At 35.2% G+C, this 27,288-nt stretch overlaps 1 protein-coding gene across 1 annotated transcript in view; it reads left to right on the top strand.

Moving 5' to 3' along the window:
• The window catches only part of LOC150090632 (translocation protein SEC62-like), a 124,701-nt gene that overhangs the window by 63,554 nt on the left and 33,859 nt on the right, over nt 1-27,288 (top strand). The window contains exons 3-5 of the mRNA XM_090379248.1: nt 7,721-7,826; nt 20,437-20,626; nt 25,394-25,486. Of these exons, the coding sequence (XP_090235374.1) occupies nt 7,721-7,826; nt 20,437-20,626; nt 25,394-25,486 (389 nt within the window). The remainder of the gene's footprint in view (nt 1-7,720; nt 7,827-20,436; nt 20,627-25,393; nt 25,487-27,288) is intronic.

Below are 27,288 nucleotides of genomic sequence, written 5' to 3'. Positions count from 1 at the left end.
CAAATAAGGTACCTGGAGTTGATGGCATATATTCAGTAATTTTGAGGAATGCCGCCAGGGAGTGTGTTGAACCATTGAAGTTAATTATGAGGGTATCTTTGGACTTCGGAGAGATTCCGTTGGACTGGAGAAGTGCCAACGTATCACCAATGCATAAAGGCCGTTCTAAGAGCAAAGTTGTTAAGTACAGACCGGTTAGTATGACTTCAGTGGTAGGGAAAATCTTAGAGGAAATGTGATTAAGGGTGCAATCTAGGGACATTTAGATAGATAGGGCATTCTGAATAACACAACTTGGTTTTATTAAGGGAAAATCATGTTTAACTAAATTAGTAAGCTATTTTGACACAGTTACTCATGAGCTGGATGTAGGGAACAATTTGACATAGTGTATTTGCATTTTAGCAAGGAATTTGACTCGTTCCTCCCTCAGGAGAGGTTATTGTATAAGCAGAAACATGTTGGGATTACTGGAAAAATTCTAAGATGGATTGCTGGGTGGATGCAGGGCAGAAGATTGAGATTAATGGATATTCCTCAGATTGCTAAGGATAACCATAAATCCTTAATGGACTGATCCATTAAGAAAGGATCGGTTCTTGGACCACTGTTGTTTTGTTTCCGATTTTCATAAACAACATCAATGATGGGATAGAGGGCATAATGTCAAAATTTACAGAATATATTATAGATTGGGAGGGTTTTTAATGATCAGTACCAAGCAGCATTCCTTCAGAATGACTTGAACAGACTGCAAGAATGGTTAGAAAAAGTGGAAACTGTTTAAAGCAGCAGAATACAATGTCCTACACTTGGGGAATAGGTACCCCAGAATAAATTATACACTTGGTGGGGTTGGAATAAAAAAAAAAAAAAAAAAAAAAAAGCCAGTAGAGGAAGAAAGGAATCTGGTAGTTACACTATGGACATATACAATGTTTTCTGAGCAGTGTAAACAGGCAGCCAGGGAAGTTCGTGGTGTCCTACATAATTTATTGAACATTGTAGAGATAGGGAGGTCATAATTCCACTGTACAGTCAGTACTTGTATAACACGTGTTTATGCTACACGAATTCAATCATACATGATTTATAAATAGGGGAACGATATCTTATATAACATGAACCGAATTCGCTTATGCACGATTTGCCTTTGTGTTTACAAGAAATGGCAGTCGAATGTGTAATCACCCCAACTGAACTGAACGCAACACGATAGCAATGAAGAGAAGATTCTGAAAATGTATTTGTTTTTTATATCAGTGAAGGGGAAACACATTTCACCATAATAACATAAAAACCCACACAATTCCAGCTGTCAGTATTATCGCAAATGCAATTAGATCAAGTTTACTACCAGTTTATAACAGATTCCACTAGCAGAAATGCAACTGGAAATTGTTTTATGGTAGTAACCCCTAGAAATGTGAGCTTAGTGAGGTGTTAATAGTGTGTCTCTGCCTTTATGGTGTTGTTTATTCAGTTGCTACACTCGCGAATCTTTGTTTATGTGTATCAGGCGTGCTTTCTCATTTTGTAATTGTGCTTTATTCCCTAAAAATGAGTAAAATACTTAAAAGGTGTGAAAAGGAAGCGTCCTGGTGAAGGCACTACAAGTTCAGAGAGAAAAAGAAAAGCAATATCGATAGACAGAGGCGGACTGGGTCAAAAATTCTTACCCGGGAAAATTTATAGTGGCCTTATACTAACGTTTATGGCCAAAATCACACCGGACTCTGGCCCACTGGGGTTTCCCGGTAAGGCTTATGGCCAGTCTGCCTCTGTCGATAGAGAAAAAATATGAAATTTTGAAACGCTTTGAGCGAAATGAAAGACCATGTGATATTGCATGTGCTACAGACCTAAATGAGGCAACGCCGAGAATTACAAAGAATGCAGAGAAAATAAAGACTTTCATAGCAGGAACAACTCAAAGTGTAATTAAAATCCATTAGATTAAGACACAAAGAATTGGAAGAGATGGAACGGATGTCATCTGTTTGGATAGAAAAATCAAACAAGTTTGCTTACGATAGAAGCAAAAGCATTAGCAATATTTTATTACGTAATAGTCGTAAAAAAATACAAAAGTATTTTATTACGATTATTTATTGTGTTTGGTAATGTTTTCGTTACAAACGTGTGTTCAATCTTGGGTGGTCGGCACCTAACCCATTTTTCCCATTGGGCCTGTTGTTTATATTGCACGAGGGTTTCTAGGAACACAACTATCCTGCTATACGAGGACTGACTGTATAAGGCAATTGTAAGACCACATTTGGAATACTATATTCAAGTATAGAGACCTCATCTGAAAAAGACATTGAGCTTCTTGAAACAGTCCAAAGATGAGTGACTTGCATGGTGAGTTCGGCAAAAGGGTGACAATATGAGGAAACACTCGGTATATGTGTGCTTGGCAACCTGGCACCTCAGTTGTGACCTGATTGAGGTTTATAAAGCTCTGATAGCAGTTAGTAAAACTTAACAAAGGTGAAATTTTCACTGTTATAGAGAATTCCAGAACTCAGGGGCATAAATTCAAATCACAGTGGAAGAGGTTTAGACTAGATTATAGGAAGTTTTCTTTTAGCCAATAAGTTGTTGATTTCTGGAACAGGTTGCCTTCACATCTTCACATGTAGTTGATGCTGGCATTTTGAACAAATTAAAGGTCAGCTGGACAGTTACCTCTGTGAGGAGGGAAGCAAATAATTTGTATTTTCTTATCTACTCTCTTTTTTTTGGGGGGGGGGGCAAGTGCAGCAAAAGCCTGTGGCTTCCTTGCACTATATATCTATTACTATTGCACAAGTTTATTTAACAGAAAAGGCTAGACTGGCAAAGTCAAATTATGAGAAATCACTGACTAAGAGAGCAAGGAATGGGACAAGTTTCTTTCTCTTCTCTCTTGTTTTTTGTATGTGAATACAAAACAGATAAGAACGAATCAGACCCTTGTGGAATCCATGCAGAAAAATTTTAGCTAACCTGGCTGATGTTATAATTAGTAGTAGCAAATAATGTAAGAAAGCAAACTTATATCACATCAGCCAAAAAAAAAGAATAAACTTTCCACATCACCCTTCCATTCCCTTCAATAGTTTGTCTAGTTCTTCCTTGAATTTATTCAAACTATCCACTTCCACACATCTATTCTGAAACCATCCTTCCTCAATTTGAATTTGTTCTCCCTCTTGTGTGTAGTCAGAGCAAGAGGAAGAATCCAGCATTAAACACCTCGGTCAGATAACCTCACATGTGCCTGGTCTCCAGAAGCTGCAATATGCAGAACTGAAGCCTTTCTTGGTAAGAGAATCCTTTGTTCTCCTCACCAGTCTCGTTGCCCTTCTCTGTACTTGTTCCACCAGCTCTACATCCTTCCTAAAATGAGGCCTCCAGACCTGTATACAGTAATCAAGATGTGGCCTCACCATTGCCTTATACAAAGAGATAATCACCTCCTTATCTCTGCTAGCAAAATTCCTGTATATCATTGACTGTTCTGGTAGCCAGTCTACACAGCTCGGAGAACTTCATACCTAACTGCACAATTACTCCCAGGTCTTTTTTTATTTTCCATTACCTCAAGTGCAGCACCATAGTACATTAATATGGGTAGCATTACTGCTACCCATATGCAGTACTTTTCATTTGTCAATGTTGAAGCTTCAATTTCCATTTCTTAGTTCATCTGCCTAATTTTTTCTTGTTGCAGTAGCATACCTTGAGTGCTGTTATTTGCTGCCTTCTCAAATTTTGTCTCATATGCAGACTTAGACATTAAGCATGATATACCTTCATCAATGTCTCATTAATAAATATAGAAAACAACAATGGGCCTAACACTGAGTCCTGAAGGACTCCACTAGTAACATTAGCCCATGATGAGCAGTGTCCATTAATAATCGTTCTCTATCTTCTCCCATTCAACCATCTTTTCATCCACAGCAGGATCTCACTCTTAATGCCACACTGCTGAAATTTGTACAGCAGTCTTGTGTACATCAGCCCTTCTTTTAGTATTAATATTGGTGAAACTTCCTCAAAACTTTTCTCAACTCTGATCTACACTCTAAATAGAACAGATATGCCTACGTGGTATCTGTGTGGCACCTTTTTTGGTTTAATTATGGAAAAAAAAAAAATAAAAAAAAAAATATATATATGTAGTTAACTTTCTTACTGAATTGAAAATGGTGTTATATTAATTATGATTTGCTAAACACAATTATAAAATATTTAACAAAAATAAATGAGAGAAACCAATGATAATAATGGTTGTAATCATATTTCTGAAAAATTTCAATCTTGCTTCAGTCTACAAGATGCCATGTGATTATCTCTGTTTTTATCAGCTGTTCACATTTCATTTCCACAAAGCTAGAAAAATCAAAGCTCTGTGGCACGATTGGACAACTCACACTGGCATCTCACAGATGGCACATCGGTATGGAGTCTAGTACAAGAAACATAGGTACTATTGCTTACTTGACATTTATTAAACCCCAAACAAAGAATAGATTTCTTGTAATTCATAGTATATTGGAAAAAAAAAAAAAAAGAAAAAAAAGAAAATACTATATATAATCGTTTTGAGATGTTTGTGGTGGGGAGGTACATGGCAGGATTTGATTTTATTTACAAATTAGTAAAAGGAAAAAAGTGACATCCATCAGCTGCAGCAGGGAATGAATTCAACTGACTAAAGAAAAAGTTAAATTAATTATTAATGATCCCTCATTTATAAACTCACTTCATTCCCTGTCACTCAGATGTTGTTTCTACTGCATGCTTTTTTCTACAAGTATTCCACCGGCCCTATTCAAAAATAGCATCTGTTATTCCACATACTTCTTTCAAGCCAGTCTGAACACATGCATCAATCCATCAAAATCCGTTCACAGTTCTGCTGCAAACTTTCCAAACTAACATTTCCTCTTTCTCATTTATCCTTTCTGCATCTGTTCTTTTGAACAACTTTATTTTACCTATATTCCTAAAATTGCAATCTATGGAAATTTAAATTCACTGTCAAAAGGATGTTTTGTCTTTTCGACCTTTAAACGCATGGTACTAGAGTATTGTAAGTTCCAGTACTGTTCACGTTTGGGATCAGTATAAAATATATAATAATAAATAAAATGATATAAAATATATAATAATAAATAAAATAGTATAAAATATATATTTAAATGTAGGTTCTTTTCACCCTGTAATTGAGTTTGATTGGTTTTGGGTATGGAATTGGATTACATAATTTTGTGTTGATCGAACAAACAAAACTGACTGTAGTTTACAGGCACAATACAAAATGACTCGTGGCTTTAGTTGCCTTTGTGAAAAATCGACACCAGCATATTGCATATAATAAATGCAATAATGAATAGCCAATTTTGTAAAAACTCTCTTCTGTAGTATTTGTGCCACTTAAAAATATAAATATAAGGGAATCTTGATGTACATTGTTTAGTATGCTGCAGTGTATTACAATTTAATATAAAAGATATTTTCCAATGGTTTTTAGAAAGAAATGTTTTTTTATTTACTAATTTTCCTGATTCTATTTATTTAAATGGACAGCAGTTTGGAAGAAATAGCTGCACTGCTCCAATAATTAGTTTAGAAGATACTCTGAAATGAATAGTTCATGTACATCAGCAGTTCCCAACCTTTTTTTGACTTGCGAACCCCTTTCATCATAATATTTTTATCACAAACCACTATGACTGTATTCTCTGAAATTGTATAATAGTTCTGAATTTTTATTATAAAATATTTCCAGTACTACATTTTTATAAGCGATATTGCGTAATAATATGAAATTATTATTAAGTACCTATACATAACAATGGTCTTTGAGAATGAAAAAAAAAATTAGTATAGAAAACATTTATTTAACACAATATACTGTAAGATAGTAAACTAATTATAATTAATTGTGGGAGATGTGGTTTCATTGGTCAGCAATTCTTTACTTTATATTTACTTTTATTTTACTTTATTGTCTTTGTTTATTTTTAGTTATATACTAATCTTAAATTATAGGTGAAAACCTCATACCTTTGAGTAGGACTGTTAATCTCTCAACACTCAGTTGCAAATGATTATAATATGAACTTACCCCCCCATGTATTGTCATAAATGAATCAAGTTAAAATAACTTAATTAAAAGGGCGCCTCCGTAGCCAGGTGGGAAGGAGCAGCAGTGCGTAGCACATGCTTCTTGATTAGACCGGGGTTCGAGCCCGTCACCACCAAATACGGAGTATGCGGAAAGGTCAAGGAATGACCACCGCATATCCCGGAGCAATATGGCCTTAGTTGCTAATGCTCCTAAAAACCAAATAACAAACAAACAAACTTAATTAAAATAAGCATGTATTCAACTCACATCACGTCAAGGGAATCGGAAAGAATCACGGAAAGACAGTGGCCACCGACCTCCAAAAACCAACCAACGCCACAAGCCATCATGAGAATTGAAAAACAATTGTTGTGAAATTCTAAAAACGACAACACTAATAAATTAATTCACACATAAGTTAAACTTTAAAATGGTTATTAACTTCTTTTAAGAAGTTAAGAGACCACTTTATTTGGTTTGTTACCGTGTTCACAAGAAGTACAAAAGTGATTCGTGAATGATATTCCCCTGTTTTATATCAAATTAACGACACCTGACACAAGATTATTGATATAAACCAGTGTATGAATTGCTATTCATGCATGCACATAAGAGTCCACGAGTCTGAAATATTATAAGGTCTGCATATATTAATAGAATTAACATTTAATCTCATTTCTAATGTTTCGGCAATTAATATTTAAAATATTTACGCTGTTTGTTAAGAACCTTGGATTCATTAAAAAGAAACACGTCCATCGGTGATTGCATGAAATGCAAGCTCAGATGCACCCATCCCACCTGCTCTAACTGATGCCAAATGCTGCTGTATCCTTACCGAAAGTAAATTTTGGGTTGAGCCAGTATAAGTAGAATTGCATGCACCACAAGAAATATTGTAAACAATATTTCTCGTGGTGGGTGCAATTCTATGCATGAATAGCAATTCATACATTGGTTTATATAAATAATCTTGTGTCAGGTGTTGTTAATTTGATATAAAACGGGGGATATCATTCGCGAATCACTTTTTGTACTTCTTGTGAACACGGTAACGAAAAAAATTGCAAAACGATTTTCCTTCCATGCAGAGGGAAATTTTTGTAATTTTTTTCATTAAATTCTTTTAATTCATTTTCTTATTTTTAATTGTGTTAAATTGAGTTTTAATTATTTTTTAAATTATTTGTTACTCTAATGTAAGTTTTAATTTCTGGAGAGTATCATACGGAAGTGTTCTACATACTATATTGAAGTAAACCTCTCTTATTATTTTACAAATATTGATATCAACGTAGAACGTATTGAGCATTACAGCTCTGGTTCATACTATCTAAAAATATACTTGTGTAAATCTAAGTAGATGCCATTACAGAATTAATGACTTGACAAACCTTTCTAAAGGAATCAAATATAAAATTTTATGAAAATCCGTTCACTAGAGGCCTAGTTATTAATGCAGATAGGTGGACACGTCAGTAAGCTCTTTACGCAGATATGCTAACACCCCTATAAAGATTGTTGTTATTTTTGTATTTATTTTAACATAAGTGGGAACTTTATTAGATATATTTTTAATTACTTTTATTATAGCTTCAAAGGCTGTGGACTGTTTACTTGACTCTCCATGGGCGTCTGGAAAGGAGAAAGCAGATGTCAGTTTTACGACCCGTGAATCTGTGGCATCTTTTATGGACCAGTAAGTATTTTTATATGAAATATTTTTTGAACCAAATGGAATAAAGTCAAAAAGCAGCATTATAGTATGAAAACGTTTTTAAAAAAGTGTTATTAAACAAAATACAGTATAGTAATGTAGTCGGAACTCTTATGTAACAATCCCCCAGGGGAATGAGAAAAATAGTCATTATATCTGAAGGACGTTATATCGATCGTTCATAAAATCAACAACAAAACAACTAAAAGCTTGAAAATTTAATGTAATTCTACTAATACAATATTACTATTAATATAGTATAATCTTATTTATAATATGAACTAGAAAATTATGATTGTAAATTTTGCATTGATTGTAGAGTGCAGTAAAGTTACAATTAAGTTGTAAATTTCACTACATAGGCTTACATACCTATCAATATCTAACAAAACAATTGTTTCATACTTTAAAATAATCTGTAAAAACATGCTGTTTAAATGGCAGAGCATGTTTTAAAAGAGAATTATGAAGGTGTGCAATAGCAGTTATTTCACTTTCACAGTTAGCCTGCGCTTGAAAAAAATCAACGTATAAGTTCTAATCCTTGATGAGTGTCTTCCACTGAAACTTCTTGGAAACTACTAGAGGTTGAACATGTACCTCGAAAAGTCATCACACTCCTCCAAACTGCATACAACGGTTTAACCAGCCAGGTGCGCATCCAGAACGATTTATCTGAGGAATTTACCATCCAAACTGGAGTCCGCCAAGGGGATGTAGCCTCCCCGTTGCTTTTCAACATCGTGGTCGACGCCATTATGAGGCAAGCATTCAGAAACAGACAGGGCATACAATATGACAAGGATCACTATGTGACTGACCTGATGTTTTCTGATGATAGTGCTATCCTTGCCGGTAACGACGCTGAAGCCACGGACATCCTCTACGACATTGCCCGCATTGCCCGGCCATACGGTTTGAAGATCAATGCTGGTAAGACAAAGGCCCTGACAACAGATGGGTCGCAAGCCACCAGCTATCTCGAAGGCGTCCAGATCGAGCAAGTGCAGGACTTTAAATACCTTGGGTCGCTGGTCCAGGAGAAGAAAGTTGCATCCACCATGGAAATCCACAGCAGAATTGGACAGGCGGCCACTGCGTTCGCCTCGCTCAAATGGTGTCTGTGGAAGAGGACCAACATTTCCACAAAGACTAAAATCCGACTCTTCCGGACTTTGATCCTGCCCATTCTTCTTTACGGATCGGAAACATGGATTTGTCTCAAGTTAGATTTGAACAAACTTGAGGTATTCCAAATGCGATGCCTGCGGCAGATCTTGGGCATCTCTCTTCGCGACCGTATCACTAATGATACCATCCACGCCAGATGCCAACAGCAACCAACCATTGCCGACCAAATCCAGAAGTGAAGGCTTAGATGGTTTGGCCACGTATGTAGAATGGGCACGAACAGAATACCATCCACACTCCTTTGGAGACAACGACCCACCCAATGGAGCATCCAACGGACTGCGCCTAGGAAAACATGGGCCAAGCAAGTGGAAAATGACTTGAAGAGCCAACGTCTCGACCTTAACCAGGCCAGGACTGATGCCATGGATCGTAAGGTATGGAAGAACATCACAGAGCAAGTCCGAAACCCTGCGGCACCTACAGCAGCATACTGGTTGCGTGGCCAACCGCCTCCCCCAGCTGCCAGCTAAGGACCAAAGAAGAAGAAAGAACAGTAGGCCCTTTATCTCTACAAATTTCAGAAGAGTCTATTATGCCTGCAATGAGTTCCTCTTCATTCAAGCATATTCTGAAACATTCAATGTCTGCATCTACTTTCACCTAATCTTTGAAGCTTAAGTTTTTCTGTAAATTTAGGTGTTTATGCACATACTCTAATACTTCTTCCCTATTATCGGACTGTTCTTCGCAATTAATAGAGGAAGAAGCATGTGAAACATCATATATTGCACATTCAAGGCGGTAAATCCAGTATGTTTGAAGCAGTTGGCAATCACTTTCATGCTGTAAAAAACACATAAATACATTATCAAGATCCTGTGCTACTGCAACAGGATCTAGATAATTTGAGCAGATGGGCTAAGAAGTGGCGACTGAAGTTTAACCTTGACAAATGCAAAGTACTGCATATGAGTAGAAGTAACCCCAGAGAAACGTACCAACTGTGTGGTACTACACTTAAGGTGGTAGAAAATGAAAAGGACCTGGGAGTAATTGTGCAGTCAGATATGAAGTTTTCTGAGCAATGCAGACAGGCTGCCAGGGCAGGTCATGGGATTTTGTCAATGATATATAGGAATTTTGCTAGCAGGGAGAAGGAGGTGATTGTCCCTCTGTATAAGGCAATGGTCCTTGAGGTTGTCACAGACATTCTCTCAGATATGCCAGACAAGCTGTTCTTGCTACCTGGGAGTCTAAAACGCTGATGGAACTGATATTTGGGTGACACTCAAGTCAAGTGGACCCAATTTCGGCGAAGTCCGGACGGTCTGTGACAGCCAAATCCTCTGCTTGCACCTTCACGATGGTGGGACTGTTAGTAATCCTGGGTATAACCTTCATGCACAAGTACATGGTGGGTAATCACCCAGGTGTGAACCAACGTAAGCAGGGGTCGCGGTGTGGCACCCACACCACATGGAGGAACGCCGCCCCTCTATGTTACCAGGCAATACTAGGTGGTAGATGACTCTCATCAACCGGTGAAATACCACCACTTTGCTTATTGGAGGCTTGAAGGGGTGGAACCCATGTTTAGTCTCTAGAGCTAATTTCCGGCCAACCCTTCCCTATCTCTTCCATCATGCAGTATGATTGATGATTTTTGAGGTTATGATGAATGTCGTGGCGAGATCCAATATTCCTTACATTTCGAGGGTACAGCTCTAAAACGGTGTTCGCAGGCCGGCCGCTAGATAGTACACCGGACCAAACCTATTGGTAACTCTCTAGGAGGCTTCCGGATCAGCTAGTGTATAATCTTGCTACCTCTACTCTGCCAGATAGTGACTGGAGGGAGTCCGAGTAGTGTGTATGCGGGGAGCATTGTCGAGGCCACGTTATGTCAAGGATCTGGGTATATTCTTACCACATGTACGCCATATCCAAAAATTTCATTACTTCATACAGCATGTCCCACCCACTTTTTCTTACTATTGAATACACTATGAATTGTCAAAATAATAGAGCAAGCTTATCTGTGAAAAGATCTAAACCTCCCAAGGACTTCCTAATTCATTTCACAAATATACGTGGTCTCAATTCCAATCTCAACGATGTCCATTTCCACTTGCAGTCTTCCAAACCCCATGTACTTTTTCTGACTGAATCTCAGTTATCAGTTGATTCAACTACTGCTCATCTCAGATGTCCAAATTATTTGTTGTATGTGATTCCTTTCGCCTCAAAGGTGGTACTTGTGCATATGTCCGTTCTGATATTCCCTGTCAGAGACTTGGCAATTTGGAATCTCCTCTCTTTGATCTTCTCTGGCTTAAAATCTCTCTACCTCATTGTGTAAAATTCATCTGTTGTCTCTACCGTTCTCCCAACTCCACTGATCACTTGGAGCTCTTTGACTTCCTCTCTTTGCAACTTGACTTTCTCCAGTCCAACTTTCCTAACAGTGAGATAATTTTCCTTGGTGATTTTAACATTCACAACTCCAGCTGGCTTCCATTTTCTAGTCACACCGACCCAGCAGGTCGAGATGCTGAGGCTTTTGCAATTACTAATGACCTAGCACAGATTGTTCATTTACCTACAAGAATACCAGACAATCCTAATCATACAGCCAGTACGCTTGATCTATTTCTCACAAACAACCCTTCTAAGTACAAGGTTGAAGTGAGAGGTCCTTTAGGCACTTCAGATCACAACTTGGTAATTGTCTCTTCTCCAATGGAACCTTTATCTCATGGCTATTCCCAACCTCGTATTGTTTGGCATTACAAGAATGCAAAATGGGATGACCTGCGAGACTTCTTTTCTTCTTTTCCTTGGTCTGATTACTGTTTCAAAACTTCTGATGTCAACGTTTGCTCAGATCGTGTCAGTGAAATTATTCTTGCAGGAATGGAATCCTTTATCCCACACTCCACTTTAAAATCTCGTCCTTTATCTAAACCTTGGTTTTCCAATAAATGTGCTAAGGCTGTCCAAGAGAAGAACGTTGCATATCGTAATTGGCTTGTTTCTAATTCTTCAGTTTCATTTTCTGCATACACCAAAGCTCGCAACAATTGTAAAGCAGTTATTAATCAGTCCAAACTAGAGTTTGAACAGGCTAAGAGTAGAAAACTTGCTTCTTGCCCTAATGGTAGCCGAGCATTCTGGTCTCTCGCCAAAGCTATTGGCCGCAACTTTTGCCCATCTCTGCTCCCACCTCTGTCCAAACCAGATGGTTCTGTTGTCACTTCAGCCAAGGATAAAGCTGACCTGCTAGCATCCCATTTTTCTTCGAGCGCATGTATTAATGACCTTGGAAAAACACCTCCCACCATTCCTAACACGCTCCATTCAATGCCTCCTGTGGTCTTCCGTCAAAAGGATATCAGAAGGATTTTGATGAATCTTGATGCTACGAAAGCTCCAGGTCCTGATGGTATTTCTCCACTTGTTCTCAAAACCTGTGCTCCTGAACTTACTCTTATTCTTTGCCGCCTTTTTTCACTTTCTTATTCCAGATGCATTTTTCCTTCTGCTTGGAAATTTGCTCATATCCAGCCAGTTCCTAAAAAGGGTGACAAATCCCTCCCATCCAATTACCGTCCCATTGCAATTACTTCTACTCTTTCTAAAGTAATGGAGAAATCAATTAACCGCCAACTTTTAAACTACCTAGAAACCTTCCATCTGATCAACGATCGCCAGTATGGATTCCGTCAGTGTCGATCCACTGGTGATATTCTGGCTTATGTTACCCATTTATGGACTAATTCAATGGAAAGGTTCGGTGAAACACAAGTAGTTGCTCTTGACATCTCAAAGGCTTTTGATCGTGTTTGGCATAAAGGTCTTCTAAACAAGCTTCCATCTTATGGTTTGCCAACTGTTTTCAGTAATTGGTTATCCAGTTTTCTCTCTGATCGCTCACTTAGGGTGATGGTAGATGGCTCTCTGTCTTCTAACTTCTCCACTAATGCCGGTGTCCCCCAAGGTTCAGTTCTTTCCCCCACTCTTTTCCTCTTGTATATCAATGACCTTCTTCCATTGACTGGAAATCCTATCCGTAGGTTTGCTGATGATAGCACATTGCATTCAACTTTCCATTTTGAGAAACCTTGTCCTGCTCAATCAGCTTCAAGTTCTCGAAAATCTGCTGCCAATTCCTTAAATGCCGATCTTCAGGTAATTCTCCAGTGGGGCAAAGACAACTTAGTTGATTTCAACCCTTCTAAAACTCAATCTTGTCTTATATCTCGCAAAAAGGATTCTTCTGCTCCTCTGCTTATCTTTAGTGACACTCCGATTTCTAGGCAAAATGATATATCTCTTTTGGGGATTACCCTGACTTCTAATCTCTCTTGGCACAAGCACATTACAAATATTGCTTCCTCTGCATCTAAAAAACTTGGTTTTCTCTTTCGCTTTCGCCGTTACTTTTCTTCCAAACAGCTGCTCACTCTGTATAAATTGCAAATCTGACCTGCCATGGAATATTGTTCCCACATCTGGGGTGGTGCCCCCAAAACCTCTCTCAGGCTTCTTGATTCCATTCAGAAGAGGGCAGTTAGGTTAATTAATGATTCATCTCTAACAGAGTCTCTCCACTCGCTTTCTCATAGACGCACTGTTTCTGCTGCATGCCTCTTCTACAGATACTTCCACGGGCACTGTTCTTCTGAATTGGCTTCTATTATTCCCGCTCTCTCTTTCAAAACAGTCCGAACACGTGCTGCCACCAGCCATCATCCATTTACAGTCCAACTTCAAACCCACAGAACCAACTTTTCGTCTTCCTCATTTATTCATTCAACTGCCGTTTTCTGGAGCAACCTTCCTTCATACGTATTTCCTGAAAATTACAATCTACAGAAGTTCAAGTCCAATATCAACAAATATCTTCTTTCGTCTTCTCAACCTCCAACCCAAGCACGGTACTAAGTACTATAGGTTCTAATACCTCTCGTGTTTGGGGTTCTCATAAAAAAAAAAAAAAATGGTCTGGCCACACCTTGAGTACTGCATACAGGTCTGGAGGCCTCATTTTAGAAAGGATGTAGATTTACTTGAGTGTGTACAGAGAAGGGCAACAAGATTGGTGAGGGGAATGAAGGGATCCTTTTACCAAGAGGCTTAAGTTCTGCAAATTGCAGTGGCTGGAGACTAGGCACCTGCGCAGTGATCTGATTGAGGTGTATAAGGCCTTGAATGGGTTGAGCACGCTGAATTCTTATGGCATCCTTCCACTTGTTCAGATTACGAACCTAAGGGGGCATAAATTCAAATTAAGAAAGAACAGATGTAGAATAGATGTGTGGAAATTTGCCTTTAGCCAGCGGGTGGTTAATTGCTGGAACAAACTTCCATCTGTGGTTGTGGAAGTTGATAGGTTGAATAAATATAAGGAGGAACTGGACAGGCATTTGGAGGGAATGGTGTGTTTTTTTTTTTTTTTTTTTTGGCTGATGCTGCATAAGCTCATACACTTGCTTTCTTGCATCACATGCCACTACTACTACATTGCCTGCAGGATATCAATTTTGCATTGAATTTTGCTTTCAAGGCATAGCATAATTCTGTTTAATAGCATTCTTCGGTAATTTTTCTTAAAACATGGGACCTTGATCGAGTGGTGTCATATTTGTCACCACTGATGTCATATTTGGTAGTAGGTACTTGACAGTGATTGCACATGTTGTTTACTTGATAATGATGGGTGCAGTTATCCACAAACAGCAAAATTTTTCTATTCTTCTCACTCGTTGTGCGATCTAAGTCTGATCCATTCTTCATAGATTTTTGATGTTATCATGCCTTTTGGTTTGCTCAATACATAGTCAGTAATGTCTTCAAACCTTTAAAGCATCAAGGCTTCTGGGCTTTCCCAATGATTAAAAGAGGAAGCTTCTCTGTACCAGACATGTTTGCTGCTAGGAGAATGGTAATCTGTTGTTTGGCCTTTTTTCTGCCACTGTGTTTCTTGCCTTTAAATGTGTTTTATCCAGTAGAAATTTAAAAAAGAGTCCAGTTACATCAGCAATGAAGATGTCATTGTGGTCATATGTTAGCAGAACATTTTTAAATGATTTTCATTCCTTTGTAGCATCAATGTTCATGACTGCACTTTTGCCACACACATTTTTGAAAAACAGCCTGTGACTAGCCTTAAATTTCTGTAACCATCCAGCTGAACTTTTTAAATTCTTCAATATCCATTTGATGTGCAAATGATTCAGCCTTAGCTTTTAAACGATTACCATCTATGGGAATGTTTTTTACACACATCATCATTAGCCATTCCAAAAGTACCTTTTCAAGATCCAGATACTTTGCCTTTCGTGCTTGAATCCTACCCATGCAGCAGATTTCTCTAAACTTTCAATATTTTTCCAATATTTCAAAATAGTGAACAGAGTACTCTTAGGAATTCCAAACTGTATGGCGACGTCAGCCTTAGAATGCACACTATTATCTACAGTTTGCAAAATCCTAATTTTATCTGCAATCGGCAAAGCTATCTGCTTTCTTGGAATTATACCAATAAACATACACTCTAACTAATGAAATGAACTTCTAGCTGATGTTCATTTCATTACCACACTGCAAGAAAAGAGTGGGAAATCTTAACATATGATTTCTCACAGTCAGGCTGCAAGCTCGTTAATTACAGTAGAACTTTGATTGTCTATCAGGGTATGGGAGAGACCATGATGAATAATAGAATATGTACATTAAAAACATTATACATACAATAGACCGGGTCATCTAACTTGTTTATTTTATTACATAATACATAACCTAATTTAATTTAATTAAACTTTAATTATTATTTATTTTTTACCGGGTCATCAAAAAAATCACAGTACAGATATCTACATACATACCTATTTTTAATATTTTGATTTACATTGGTCTAATAATGTCATAAAAAATTTAAAAGAAAACAATATTACATAATCAAATTTCTTTTCTAAAAAAGTCAGTTCCTTTTTGTAAAATTTGTAACATTTCCTTTCTTTTTGGAGGCAATGTTACAAATTTTACGCAAAAGTAACACTTGCGTAGCATCTGCCTCTTCTTGTACCTCGAACCACTCAATGCACTTTTGACAACATGGTTTCAGCTTCACAGTGGCTAATTATGTTATTCCATCAGCAGCAACTTTTTCTTCTTCAGTTTCAGAATCATCCGAAATTGTCATCACTCTCTGCACAATTTCATTGTTGTCTAAAATTTCGCATCCGACTTCCATTTTGTCCATATCCAGCCAATCATTTACTTCCTCCATCGAAATATTTTTAAAACCAGGAACATTTGAACATAACTGTAAAATTTCAGTTTCTTTTGGAATGGTTTCTGTATCACTTTGTATATTTCTGGCCACAACTTATTCCAGCTTCTTTGTATTGTTTGAACTGTAACATCATTCCAGGCATCAGCAACATTGAAAATTGCATCTTTTATAGTTTATCTTTTCTCTATTACATCTAATTTATTTTCTGCCGAAACAAGTTTTTGAATGAACATTTTGCAATAACTATGTTTCACACCTTGGTCCATTATTTGAATGAGAAATGTTGTGTTTGCTGGCAGAAAGTGGCATGATATTTTGCTGCCATCACTTTTTAAATGGGATGAGTAGGTGCATTGTCCATCAGTAGCAATGCCTATTGTGGTAAACCTTTTGATGCCAAGTGTGAACTTGGCATCAAAAGGTTTACCACAATAGGCATGGTAAAAATATTTTATGAAACCAATCATGAAATATATCTTGGCTCATTCACGCATTGTTTTGTGAGAAATATTTAACTGGCATTTAAATTAATATTTTAAAATTATCTAGGCTTTTTTGGTTTTCTTATAACAACCAAAGGCAATTTATGACTACTGCTGGCATTAGCACACGCCATTATAATGATGCAAGCATCTTATATCCCAGTGCCATGTGTTCAGTCATTGAGGCCAGTGTCTTTTGAGGTAGTTCCTTCCAATTAAGGCCAGTCTCATCGCAGTTGCATATTTGGTCTTTAACCAAACTTCGATCAGCTATTTCCTTCTGTAGTTTTTTACGATAAACAGAAATTGCAGCTCTATCTGCATTTAGCTTCTTACCCTGGATCGACAACTGTCGAATACCATGGCGAAACTTATTTGTCCAACCATCTGATGCTAGCCTTGAATGAAGGATCTCCGCCTAGTTTTTTATTGATTTCAATGGCTTTTTCGATTATTATAGGTCCCAACAATGGAATTCCTTGGCTACGTTTTTGAACAAACCATTGAAACCTTGCAGTATCTAGTCGTTCATTTTTAGCAAGCTTCATTGTTTTAAACTTTTAACATTACCGTCGGTGGTTTCCATTTTCGACACGTGGTTTTCAATTTTGTCTGCATCACGCTTTATATCATTTACTGTTTTTCCTCTTCCATAAAACAATGCTATACGTGTAGCACTTTCACCTTTTCTTAGATGATTCATTATTTCAGTTTTTTTGTGTTAATCCCAACACTACTTGCTTATGTTTCTCTGTCATTTCAATAGGTTAACTAAATAAAAATTATTAAAATATGAAACAAGAGATTAAAGTACAACCATATACAGTGAGTTGTAAACAAAGACTGAGTGACGGTGGCACCAATATCACAATGCATTACAGCGTAGTGGGGTTAAGTGATGGTTAACAGAGACTGACAGTAAACAGGGTGATGGACAATCAAAGGTCTACTGTACTTCAATATATTTGAAGTGTTCTGTCATTTTTTTAACATGAATATTATAATAAAAAAGTAAAAATTCAGATTAAGAGGTAGAAATTTATGGTTGTTATAGAGAAATTCTTTTATTTTCAGTGTCATTATACTGAATATAAAATAGCATTAGGTTAATGAGAAATTGGCTGGGACCACCACATAGGATGTTAAAAAGAGGGTTGCTATAAAGAGCTTTGACTTTATATGTAAAATGTGCTTTATATGTAGTATGTACTAAATCAGGGGTCGGCAACCTTTTTTGAGTGAAGAACCATTTTTGATCTAATTAAAAAAGAGAGAATCCAAAGAGCCTCAGCTAAAGCTGAGAGAATGGGAGGGGGGTTTAAGAAATGGAATAGAGTGGGAAAGTTTTTATTAAAAAAATATATTTTTTGAAATATTTATTAATACTGAAAAAATGTAACAAACATCCAGTAGGTACAAATTAATGTTTTTTTTTTCTGCTGAACTTCTTAAGTGAGTCTCTCAACATCAGGCGAGTATGCCGTAATTTTCATCTTTAAACATGCTAAGAGACTCACATTGTTCAGATGGTTTCTTGATTTATTTTTAATATAGTTCATGTTTGAAAATATTTGCCCACAGAAATTCTTTGAACAAAAAACTGAGAGAAATCCAAATGCAAATATTTTCAAATTTATATACATGTCCAGTATATAAATTTGACACATCACACACAATTTGGTCTTGCTTTTCAACTCATCTATTGCTGTCCATTTGTATAGAATTGCAAGGGCAGCTTTTGCCTCCAAATCCTCAATTTCAGTTTTAAGGCATTTTAGTCTTGCACTCCACCTGTCCTTGATTTTTAAGTCCTCTTAACTCCATTTAAAATTGTGCTTCATGTAGGCTAAAAGTTAGAACCACAGTTACATGCTCAAAGAGCCGCATGTGGCTCGTGAGCTGCAGGTTGCTGACACCTGTACTAAATTAATAAATGTGTAATTTTATTCTCTCTTATAGCATTTAATAAAGCTGTTTAAAAATATAAAGTTATAAAATGCACTGGATGATAAGTTGACTTTTTTATATTACACCGTTATTGTTATTCACATAGAACATTTGCATCTAAGGCCATATTGCTGTTATATTACATGCAAAATATTTTAGTTGTTACTCCTTAATATTGTAACACTTTTTTTTTTTTTGCTTTTGTTGGCTCAGTTAATAGATGCTCGGAGGTTCTACTATATTATTAAAACTGTTTAGATATTATTAAAGTAAATCTTGATTTGCAATACATACATTAGATTATGACCCATTGCAGAGTTGTCTCAAGCACCAAATTTCATTTGTGAGGGAAACAGTTAACCTTAAATGACAAAGAAGTCACCTTTTCCATTTCAACAGAGATTGAACAGCTAAACTGTCAGTGAATTATTATTATTATCAGAGATATGTATAAGATTTTTCCTTTAATCATATTATCTTTGTTAATACTTGAGAAAAAGATTAAACTATTACATTTACAGAATAATTTCAGAACAGAATGACTAATAAAGACATAGTCAGAAAAGAAAATAAAACTTGGCAAATCAGAGAGTTAAATTGAGTTATTGATTTATTTTATATTTTTAAATTATTTTATTATGTTATTATTTACAGTAGTTTACACTAATAGAGTTCAGGTACCATATTGGTTAAGGGGTGTAACTAAATTCATGTCAATAATATCTGATTTATTAAATCCTTCATTGCCATTATAACTATTTGTGACATAACCCAACAACCATTGTTCAAAAAATATATAAAATAAAATATAACACTAGTGAGAATTGATTGTAATAATATTTTGGAAACGTGTTGTACTGAATGATTTGGATATCAAAAAATGTATCTTTAGTTTGTAGACAGTTAACGTTGCACACAAAAACACATTAATGCCACAAGCAGTGTTTATTACTGTTATGATAAACACTGCTGGTAATTACATATTCTTGGAAGCCAGGAAGATTAATAACTTATGACTTAAGAAAAAGTAGCTAATTTTATGCCAGATTTGAATGGTAATTTATCTAGAAAGAAATATTTGCATAAAAACCTAATCTAGGAAGTGAGTTAGACATTTAAATTATGATAAATCTCTTTGCTGTCAAATGTTATATAAGCTTATCCTTGGGTATTTAATGTATTACTAAAATAACAGTTTTGAATTGCAAAAGGTTGGTGGTCTTAACAGTTACAGTTCTTAAACTGTTATAGCCACTTTCTGCATTAAAAATAAAATTTTACATTTGAAGGTGTTTATTCTTGTTATCTATTTTTAATAGATATTATTATTTCATGAAGCAAAACAGTAAAATTTCCAATTTCACAAAGCCAAGGAATGTTTAACTTTTACTGCTGCATACAAAGATTCATCATCAGGAAGGTGATGAATCTTTGTATGCATTTATTTAACTTAGTGCAAAACTTTTTTTACGCTAACATGGAAATCAGTGTTTGAAAATAGGCAGTATAACTGGTGAATGAAATGTGATAAAACATTTCCTTTTCAATTTTCTGAATGTCAAGGAAAGGATTTGTTCAATGGAAATTAGGATAAACTTAGGATTAGTGAACCATATAATATTATTAGTTGCATCTTTTGCAACATGCTTGTGAAAATAGTTGAATTTTCACTTTTTTTAAAAAAACGTTACTTGATATTATAGTTAGATTACATATTTTGTTTTTTATGTAGAATGCTACGTCACAAGTTTTTCCATAGAGCAAAAAAGATAATTGTTCAAAAAGAAGGAAAGAAAAAGAAAAAAAAAGATCAAGAGAAAGAGGATGAAAATATGACAGACGATAAGGATAAAGACCAAAAACCAAAGGAAAAAAAGGAAAAGAAGCAAGAGCAAGATGAGAAAGAAGAAAAGAAAGAAAAGGTCATATTTTGAATAATTCAGTTTAGTTAAATATTTAAGGTGTTAAGATAACTTGCTATATGAGATGTCTTAGTTCTTGATACATTTTCTTTTTTTAATACTGATGTTAAATATTAAAAGCATGGTTGGAGTATAACTGTATAATAATTTGCTTATGTCCCTCTGTCCAGAAGACTCTTTGAGCTTGAATAACTCAGACTAAACAAGCTTTTGATCTGATTCTTTTTTGTGATAGGTTTTATTTAGCAGTAAAATTGAGAAAAAAAGAACAATTTGCAGTAAACATTTCCATTTTGAAAATCAGCCGGAAAAAATTTTCTGCCTGATTTTCAAAATTTCTGTTATTTTTTTAACAGTTCAACGGTTCCATTACAAAACTGTTGAGCAATAGTTTCTTTACAGTTTTTCTGAAATATTTGCTATGGTACACTAGAATAATTGTAATTTTTGTCTGTACAATAATTGTAATTTTTTTGAAGGATGATATAATTGTACACTTAAAAAAAAAACTTATAAAATTGCATTTTAGTTATTTTTTTAAATATATTTTATTACCCTAGTCCATCCCACTGACACCTTAGCTGGTAGCAAAGGGAGCTGAGGGAGAGGTTTTTGTAATTACTTTGATATTAATCTTTACTTCCTTCTGAAACAGTTTAGGTGAAATATTCGTCACAGGTATTCTAGTCATATTATAATGTTCAGGTGGCCTTTTCAATTTCAAATGTTTTAGATCTGATTTTCTAATTTTTGACACTGAAATTTTAGAAGTAATCTTGGAAATATGACTATCTTTATAAACAGATTTGGGCATTCAAGATTACTAAGAGATATCATAGTAATTATAACAAAACATAAAATTGCATTGCTGATTAAACAAAAATGTAGTACTTAAGAATGTTGAGCACATGTATTCCTAACAGTCTTAATTGAAATGGAGAAACTTACAGAAATTCACTCCACCGTGTTTGTAATCCTGATAACTCTATGTAGCAAATTTTTGAAATGGCTCTGCATTTCTTGATGTTCTCTGTGAGGTTGGTTGTACTGATTTTGAATTTGACCTTAGTTTTTGCATAGCATTTTGTGGTTTGCCTGGAAATGAAAGAAAAGTAAATGCACAGTAATACTATATCAGATTTATTAAAAATGTTCAACTTCTGTACAGAACAGAGTACAGTAAACTGCCGATGTAACAGCACCCCAAATAACGGCACATTGAGATCTGATGTTTACATACAGCACAAATGTCTTGCAGTGCCAAAAAAAGTAAGTCACATGATTACTGTATTTGTTTACGTTCGCCATTTTGAAAGTGAATTCTGTACTAATATCACAGATTATGCTGATGTTTTACATTTATTTTAAATTAAAAATCATCCCTCACTATGGCTCCTAAAGTTAATACCTCATACAGAGAAGAAAAGAACAACAACATTAAAGCTTAGTGACAAACTTGATATAATAAAGAAAATAGAATGGGGCATAAGTAGGTGTGTATTAATGGCAGAATATAACTTTGTGTTATCAACGTGTTTGTTTTTATGTGCAGTTAATAAAATTGCATTCTTAATTTATATTTCTTATTTAGCCTCATTATTTCTGCATTAAATATATTAAAAATAAAACTTTCTAGATAACAGAAAAATTGCAATAACGGCACCTTGAATCCCCAAAGGTGCAGTTATTCTGAAAGTCTATTGTATTAATCTTTACTATAAGTAGAAACCCTCCTTGAGTTAATAATAATAAAAAAATAAAATACTTCAGTGTGTACATAAGAACATGTCTTTTGTGGTCACTGTAATCACCCCAAACCAAGAACCAGATATATTATTAGTAGTAGTAGTAGCATGTGATGCAAGAAAGCAAGTGTATGAGCTTATGCAGCATCAGCCAAAAAAAAAAAAAAAAAAAAAATTTACCAAACAATTCCCTCTAAGTGTTTGTCCAGTTCCTCCTTAAATTTATTTAACCCATCAACTTTCAAAACAACAGATGGAAGTTTATTCCAGCAATTAACCACCTGCTGGCTAAAGGCAAATTTCCGCACATTTATTCTACATCTGTCTTTCCTCAATTTGAATTTATGCTCCCTTAGATTCGTAATCTGAACAAGTGGAAGATCCCATCAGAATTCAGCATGCTCAACCCATTCAAGACCTAATACAACTCAATCAGATCACCTTGCAGGTGCCTAGTCTCCAGCCGCTGCAATTTTCAGAACTTAAGCCTCTCTTGGTAAGAGGATCCCTTCATTCCCCTCACCAATCTTGTTGCCCTTCTCTGTACACGCTCAAGCAAATCTACAGCCTTCCTAAAATGGGGCCTCCAGACCTGTATGCAGTACTCAAGGCGTGGCCTGACCATTGCCTTATACAGAGGGAAAATCACCTCCTTTTCCCCTGCTAGCAAAATTCCTGTATATCATTGACAAAACCCCATGATCTGCCCTGGCAGCCTGTCTGCATTGCTCAGAAAACGTCATATCTGACTGTACAATTACTCCCAGGTATTTTTCATTTTCTACCACCTTAATTGTAGTACCATGCAGTTGGTACATTTCTCTGGGGTTACTTTTACCCATATGCAGTACTTTGCATTTGTCAAGGTTAAACTTCAGTTGCCACTTCTCAGCCCATCTGCCCAAATTTTCTAGATCCTGTTGCAGTAGCACACTGCCATTACTGTCATTAACAACCCTGCAAACTTTGACACTAAGCCTGATATACCTTCATCAATATCATTGATAAATATACAAAACAACAGTGGACCCAACACCGAATCCTGTGGGACTCCACTAATAATATTAGTCCACAAAGAGCAGCACCTATTGATTACCACCCTCTGTCTTCTCCCACTCAACCATCCTTTTATCCATTGTAGCAACTTACCCTTAATACCATTCTGCTCCAATTTGTACAGTAGTTTTCCATGTGCAACAGTGTCAAAAACTTTCCTGAAATCTAAGTATATGATATCAAAATTATTTTTTGCATTTTTCTGGATTGTGACTTATACCAGTTTATTCATAATGAGTTTATAAAGATCAATCGAATCAAAACAGCAATGCAGATTCTGCAGCTTTGTAAAAACATGCATAAGTGACTTATCTTTTTTTGTATGTAGAAGCCTTGCAGCTTTGATCCAGTAGATTCCCTTCCTAAATAAGATATCAGGAGCTCTGCATTGAATTTGGTTAGACCCAAGTTCCATACTATCATTCAATGCTTGCTGATTTGGAAAGTGTGGTGCATTACTTGAACAGGTTTCTGAGATGTAATCCCAGTTCCCATTCACTAAATTCATCATCCAGTTTTGAAGAGCTTCACTGGAATCACCATAGTTAGGTGCAGTATGGCCTTGCTGTCCTTGTGCTGTAAAGCCCTTAAACAACAAACAGCTTTACTGGAAAGTGGGTGGGAATTAGTAAGTCGTCATTGTGCAGTACCATAGCAATAGAGGATGATACATTGGGACGCACTGCAGCTTTTCAATCTGCAAACTTTTTTCAGATAATATCTTAAATTCATACTCTATTTTTGTATGTTGGTATATCCACCATACAAAAGTATTAGTTATCACGATGGGTTGTGGTCTTTCTCCATATTCAAGATTAGCAAAAGACATATGTGTTACCCCAAAACCATTCCTTTATTGTTGACCTGCAACTGCGACAGAAATAATGAGGTAACCACAACTTGATCATCCAAAATAGTCTACATATGCACTGAAAAGCTTAGTGCCACCAATGATGTTATTCTTTACCTGCTTTGGAGTTAGATAATAACCACAGCATATAGCAGAACAGGTCTGGAGATAACTTATATTTTCCTTTAGCTACCAAAGGAAACTGCAGAAAAAAAAAAAAACCACCTTATATAGGCTGTTATATATGATATGCACTTATGTAAATGTAAAAACATAAAACATTTAATTGCTACCTAAATATTGACACTGGAAAAAAATTAGTAATGACAGCATTATATTCAACACAAAAAATATAAGAAATAGTTAAAATAATATAAATGTGAGCACTTTTTTTACATAGTATCCTGATATAACAGACTGAAATGTCTGTACATCCAAAAATTGTTAGTAATCCCAGTTGCTGATGTGCCATTAAAACCCAAACAACCAACCAAAAATTGTCAAGATTTCCAAATTATTCAGTGCTATCTGCATTTTGAGATATAAATAAGATACTACTTAGTATGATATCAAGCTCAGGGTCAGCTGCAAATGACTGAATGCATGGATCACAATGGATAGGGTAACACAAAAACATTTATATAAATAATAAAATATGTAAATGATAAAGTCAATGAAGTTGTGCCTTTTTTTTTAATGTATTATATAGATGGATTTTGTATATGAATCATCTTTGCAAAGGTTTATGAAGAAAACTTTTTTTTGTTTTTTTCAGTGGCTTTTATAGTACCTGTTGGTTATATTAATTTTTTTTAATCTGTTTGAATATGTTTACCTTTTTAAAAAGAATTATTGAATGAAATAGAATATTGTATCTATATTGGATTATTCATGATTTCTCCAAAAAAAAAAAAAAAAAGAAAAAAAAAAGGACATGCTCCATTGCATATCCACTTTGCTTCTGATATGTATTTTGTTGCAATTAGGGTTAACTAAATTTAGCATAAAGTTACAGAATTTGTTTTTGTTATTTAGCATTAATTTTTGCTTAATTATACATTAATTAAATGAGAATGATAAACACAAATGGTATTTTAGCAATTTGTTTAATTTTAGGAATCAAAGGGAAGCGAAAAAGAAAAAAAGAAAGAAAAAAAGAAAATAAAATTAGATATGCATTTAGAGCAAGTTTTTGTAGATGGAAATGAGGTATGTAAACTGAGGATTTTACATGTTTGTTGGTTTTTGTTATTAACTTGACAAAGTGATGCAAAGAATTATGCCACATCATTTAAAAAAATAAATAAAAAAATTCCATTTCTGTAATACTCTAAGCCATATTTCTCTCATTAATTGTTTATAGAAGTCTCTATAAACAATTAGAAAAAACACACTTGTACCAAGTGATAAGAACCATTCAGTTTATTGATAATGTAGATGATAAAATTACATTATGGTTTCAGCTTTTGATTCAAGTAGTTAATTATACGTGTAAAATGTGTAACCTATATATATATATTCCCTGTTTTTGGCCTGATAACCAGAATTCTGGAATAACTGAATCCTGAGAAATGGCCAATCATAGTTTAGTATTTGGGTTGTTATGGCTAGTAGAAAATTGTATTTTTTTTTTTACTATACACATACCATTAAGCTAAACTGTTCTTATCACATGATATAAGTAATCCATTCTTTAATATTTTCATAAATCACTGTATAATGTTGGTCTGTAATTACATTTTTTTTTTTTTTTTATCTGATATTTGTCTAACCTTTCTTTAAATTTACCTGATCTTTTCTGTTCCTACAGGTTAGGTATCTGGTTGTTTCAGTAGCTAATTACCCTTTACATCCATAGCTAATCTCATTTCTCTTCTTTTTACCATTCCAGCAGGCTCACGTGCTTCTTAAAATGCAGTTTTTATACCTGTGATCACGTATTTTAACCATTTCTTTATACAGGGGAATAATGATCTTTTTATTAAATTATAAGTTGATTATAAATGTAAGAATTACAAACATTTGTTTTGTATACTCTACTGCATTCTTTGTTTTGAAAAGATTTTGGAAAGCACCAGTGAAAAGAAACTATTTTCATGCCTAGACTATCTTTTCTCTGCAGTTAGATAAGCACATTTGAAAAGAAAATTTGCAAAATAAAATGAAAAATTATAATAAAATTGTCTGTAGACTTGTTGAGACGTACTTTATTTCCTTTGTCAGTTACTTATGACACACACAATTAATGCAGAAGTAGAATTCAAAACTAAATGCTAGACTTCATCAAAAACTAAATGTGATGCAAACATAAATTCCCAAAAATTTTCCAATATAAAGCAGAATTTTATTCACTCACTGGAGCCCTGTTTTGTCAGAAACCCCAAGTCCTCACTGAATGAAAGGAAAAGAGAAGACATAGACTTTATTAATTCTTAAAACCTGCCATTGTATAGGGTAGAGAGACTGTGATCTTATACTGACACTCTGGATCCTAGTTAGTAGAGCCTTGCCTCCTTGTGGCAGGAACAGCAACCCAGCCATAAAATTTAATTGTACTCAATGATGACAGGGGCCAAGAGATTAAATAGAGTGCATGTTTTTAAATTAAATGTATAATGCAAAGTGTATAATAAATAATGTTTAATTAGGTGTGGATGAGCTTAGGTTGGGAGCATGCCTATGTTAGTAGTTTTTTTTGAAAGTGACGATGCCCCCCCCCCCCTTTTCTCTCTCACTCTCAGTCTAGCATTTAACATTCAATTTCAGCTTTCATTTATTAGGTACTCCTAACTGGGAAAAAGACTGGAATATCTTTGCAGATCAATAACATATTTTGTTAGTACCCTTCTACAAATATTGCACCTTTCATCATCTATTTGTAAATACAGATGAAAGGTGCAAATAAGTCATATAGAGTGATTTCCATTGATGGAATTATTGGGTGTGAGGGAATAATCTTTATACACCTCAATCCATGCTTTCATTTGCCTATAGTTCCATTCCTATCTAGG

This window comes from Mastigoproctus giganteus, chromosome 1 (genome assembly GCF_048544385.1).
Source record: "Mastigoproctus giganteus isolate SK-2022 chromosome 1, ASM4854438v1, whole genome shotgun sequence".
In the NCBI taxonomy this organism is placed as follows: Eukaryota; Metazoa; Arthropoda; class Arachnida; order Uropygi; family Thelyphonidae; genus Mastigoproctus; species Mastigoproctus giganteus.
Note: the sequence above shows the minus strand (reverse complement) of the source record. Positions and strands in the feature narration are given on the sequence as shown.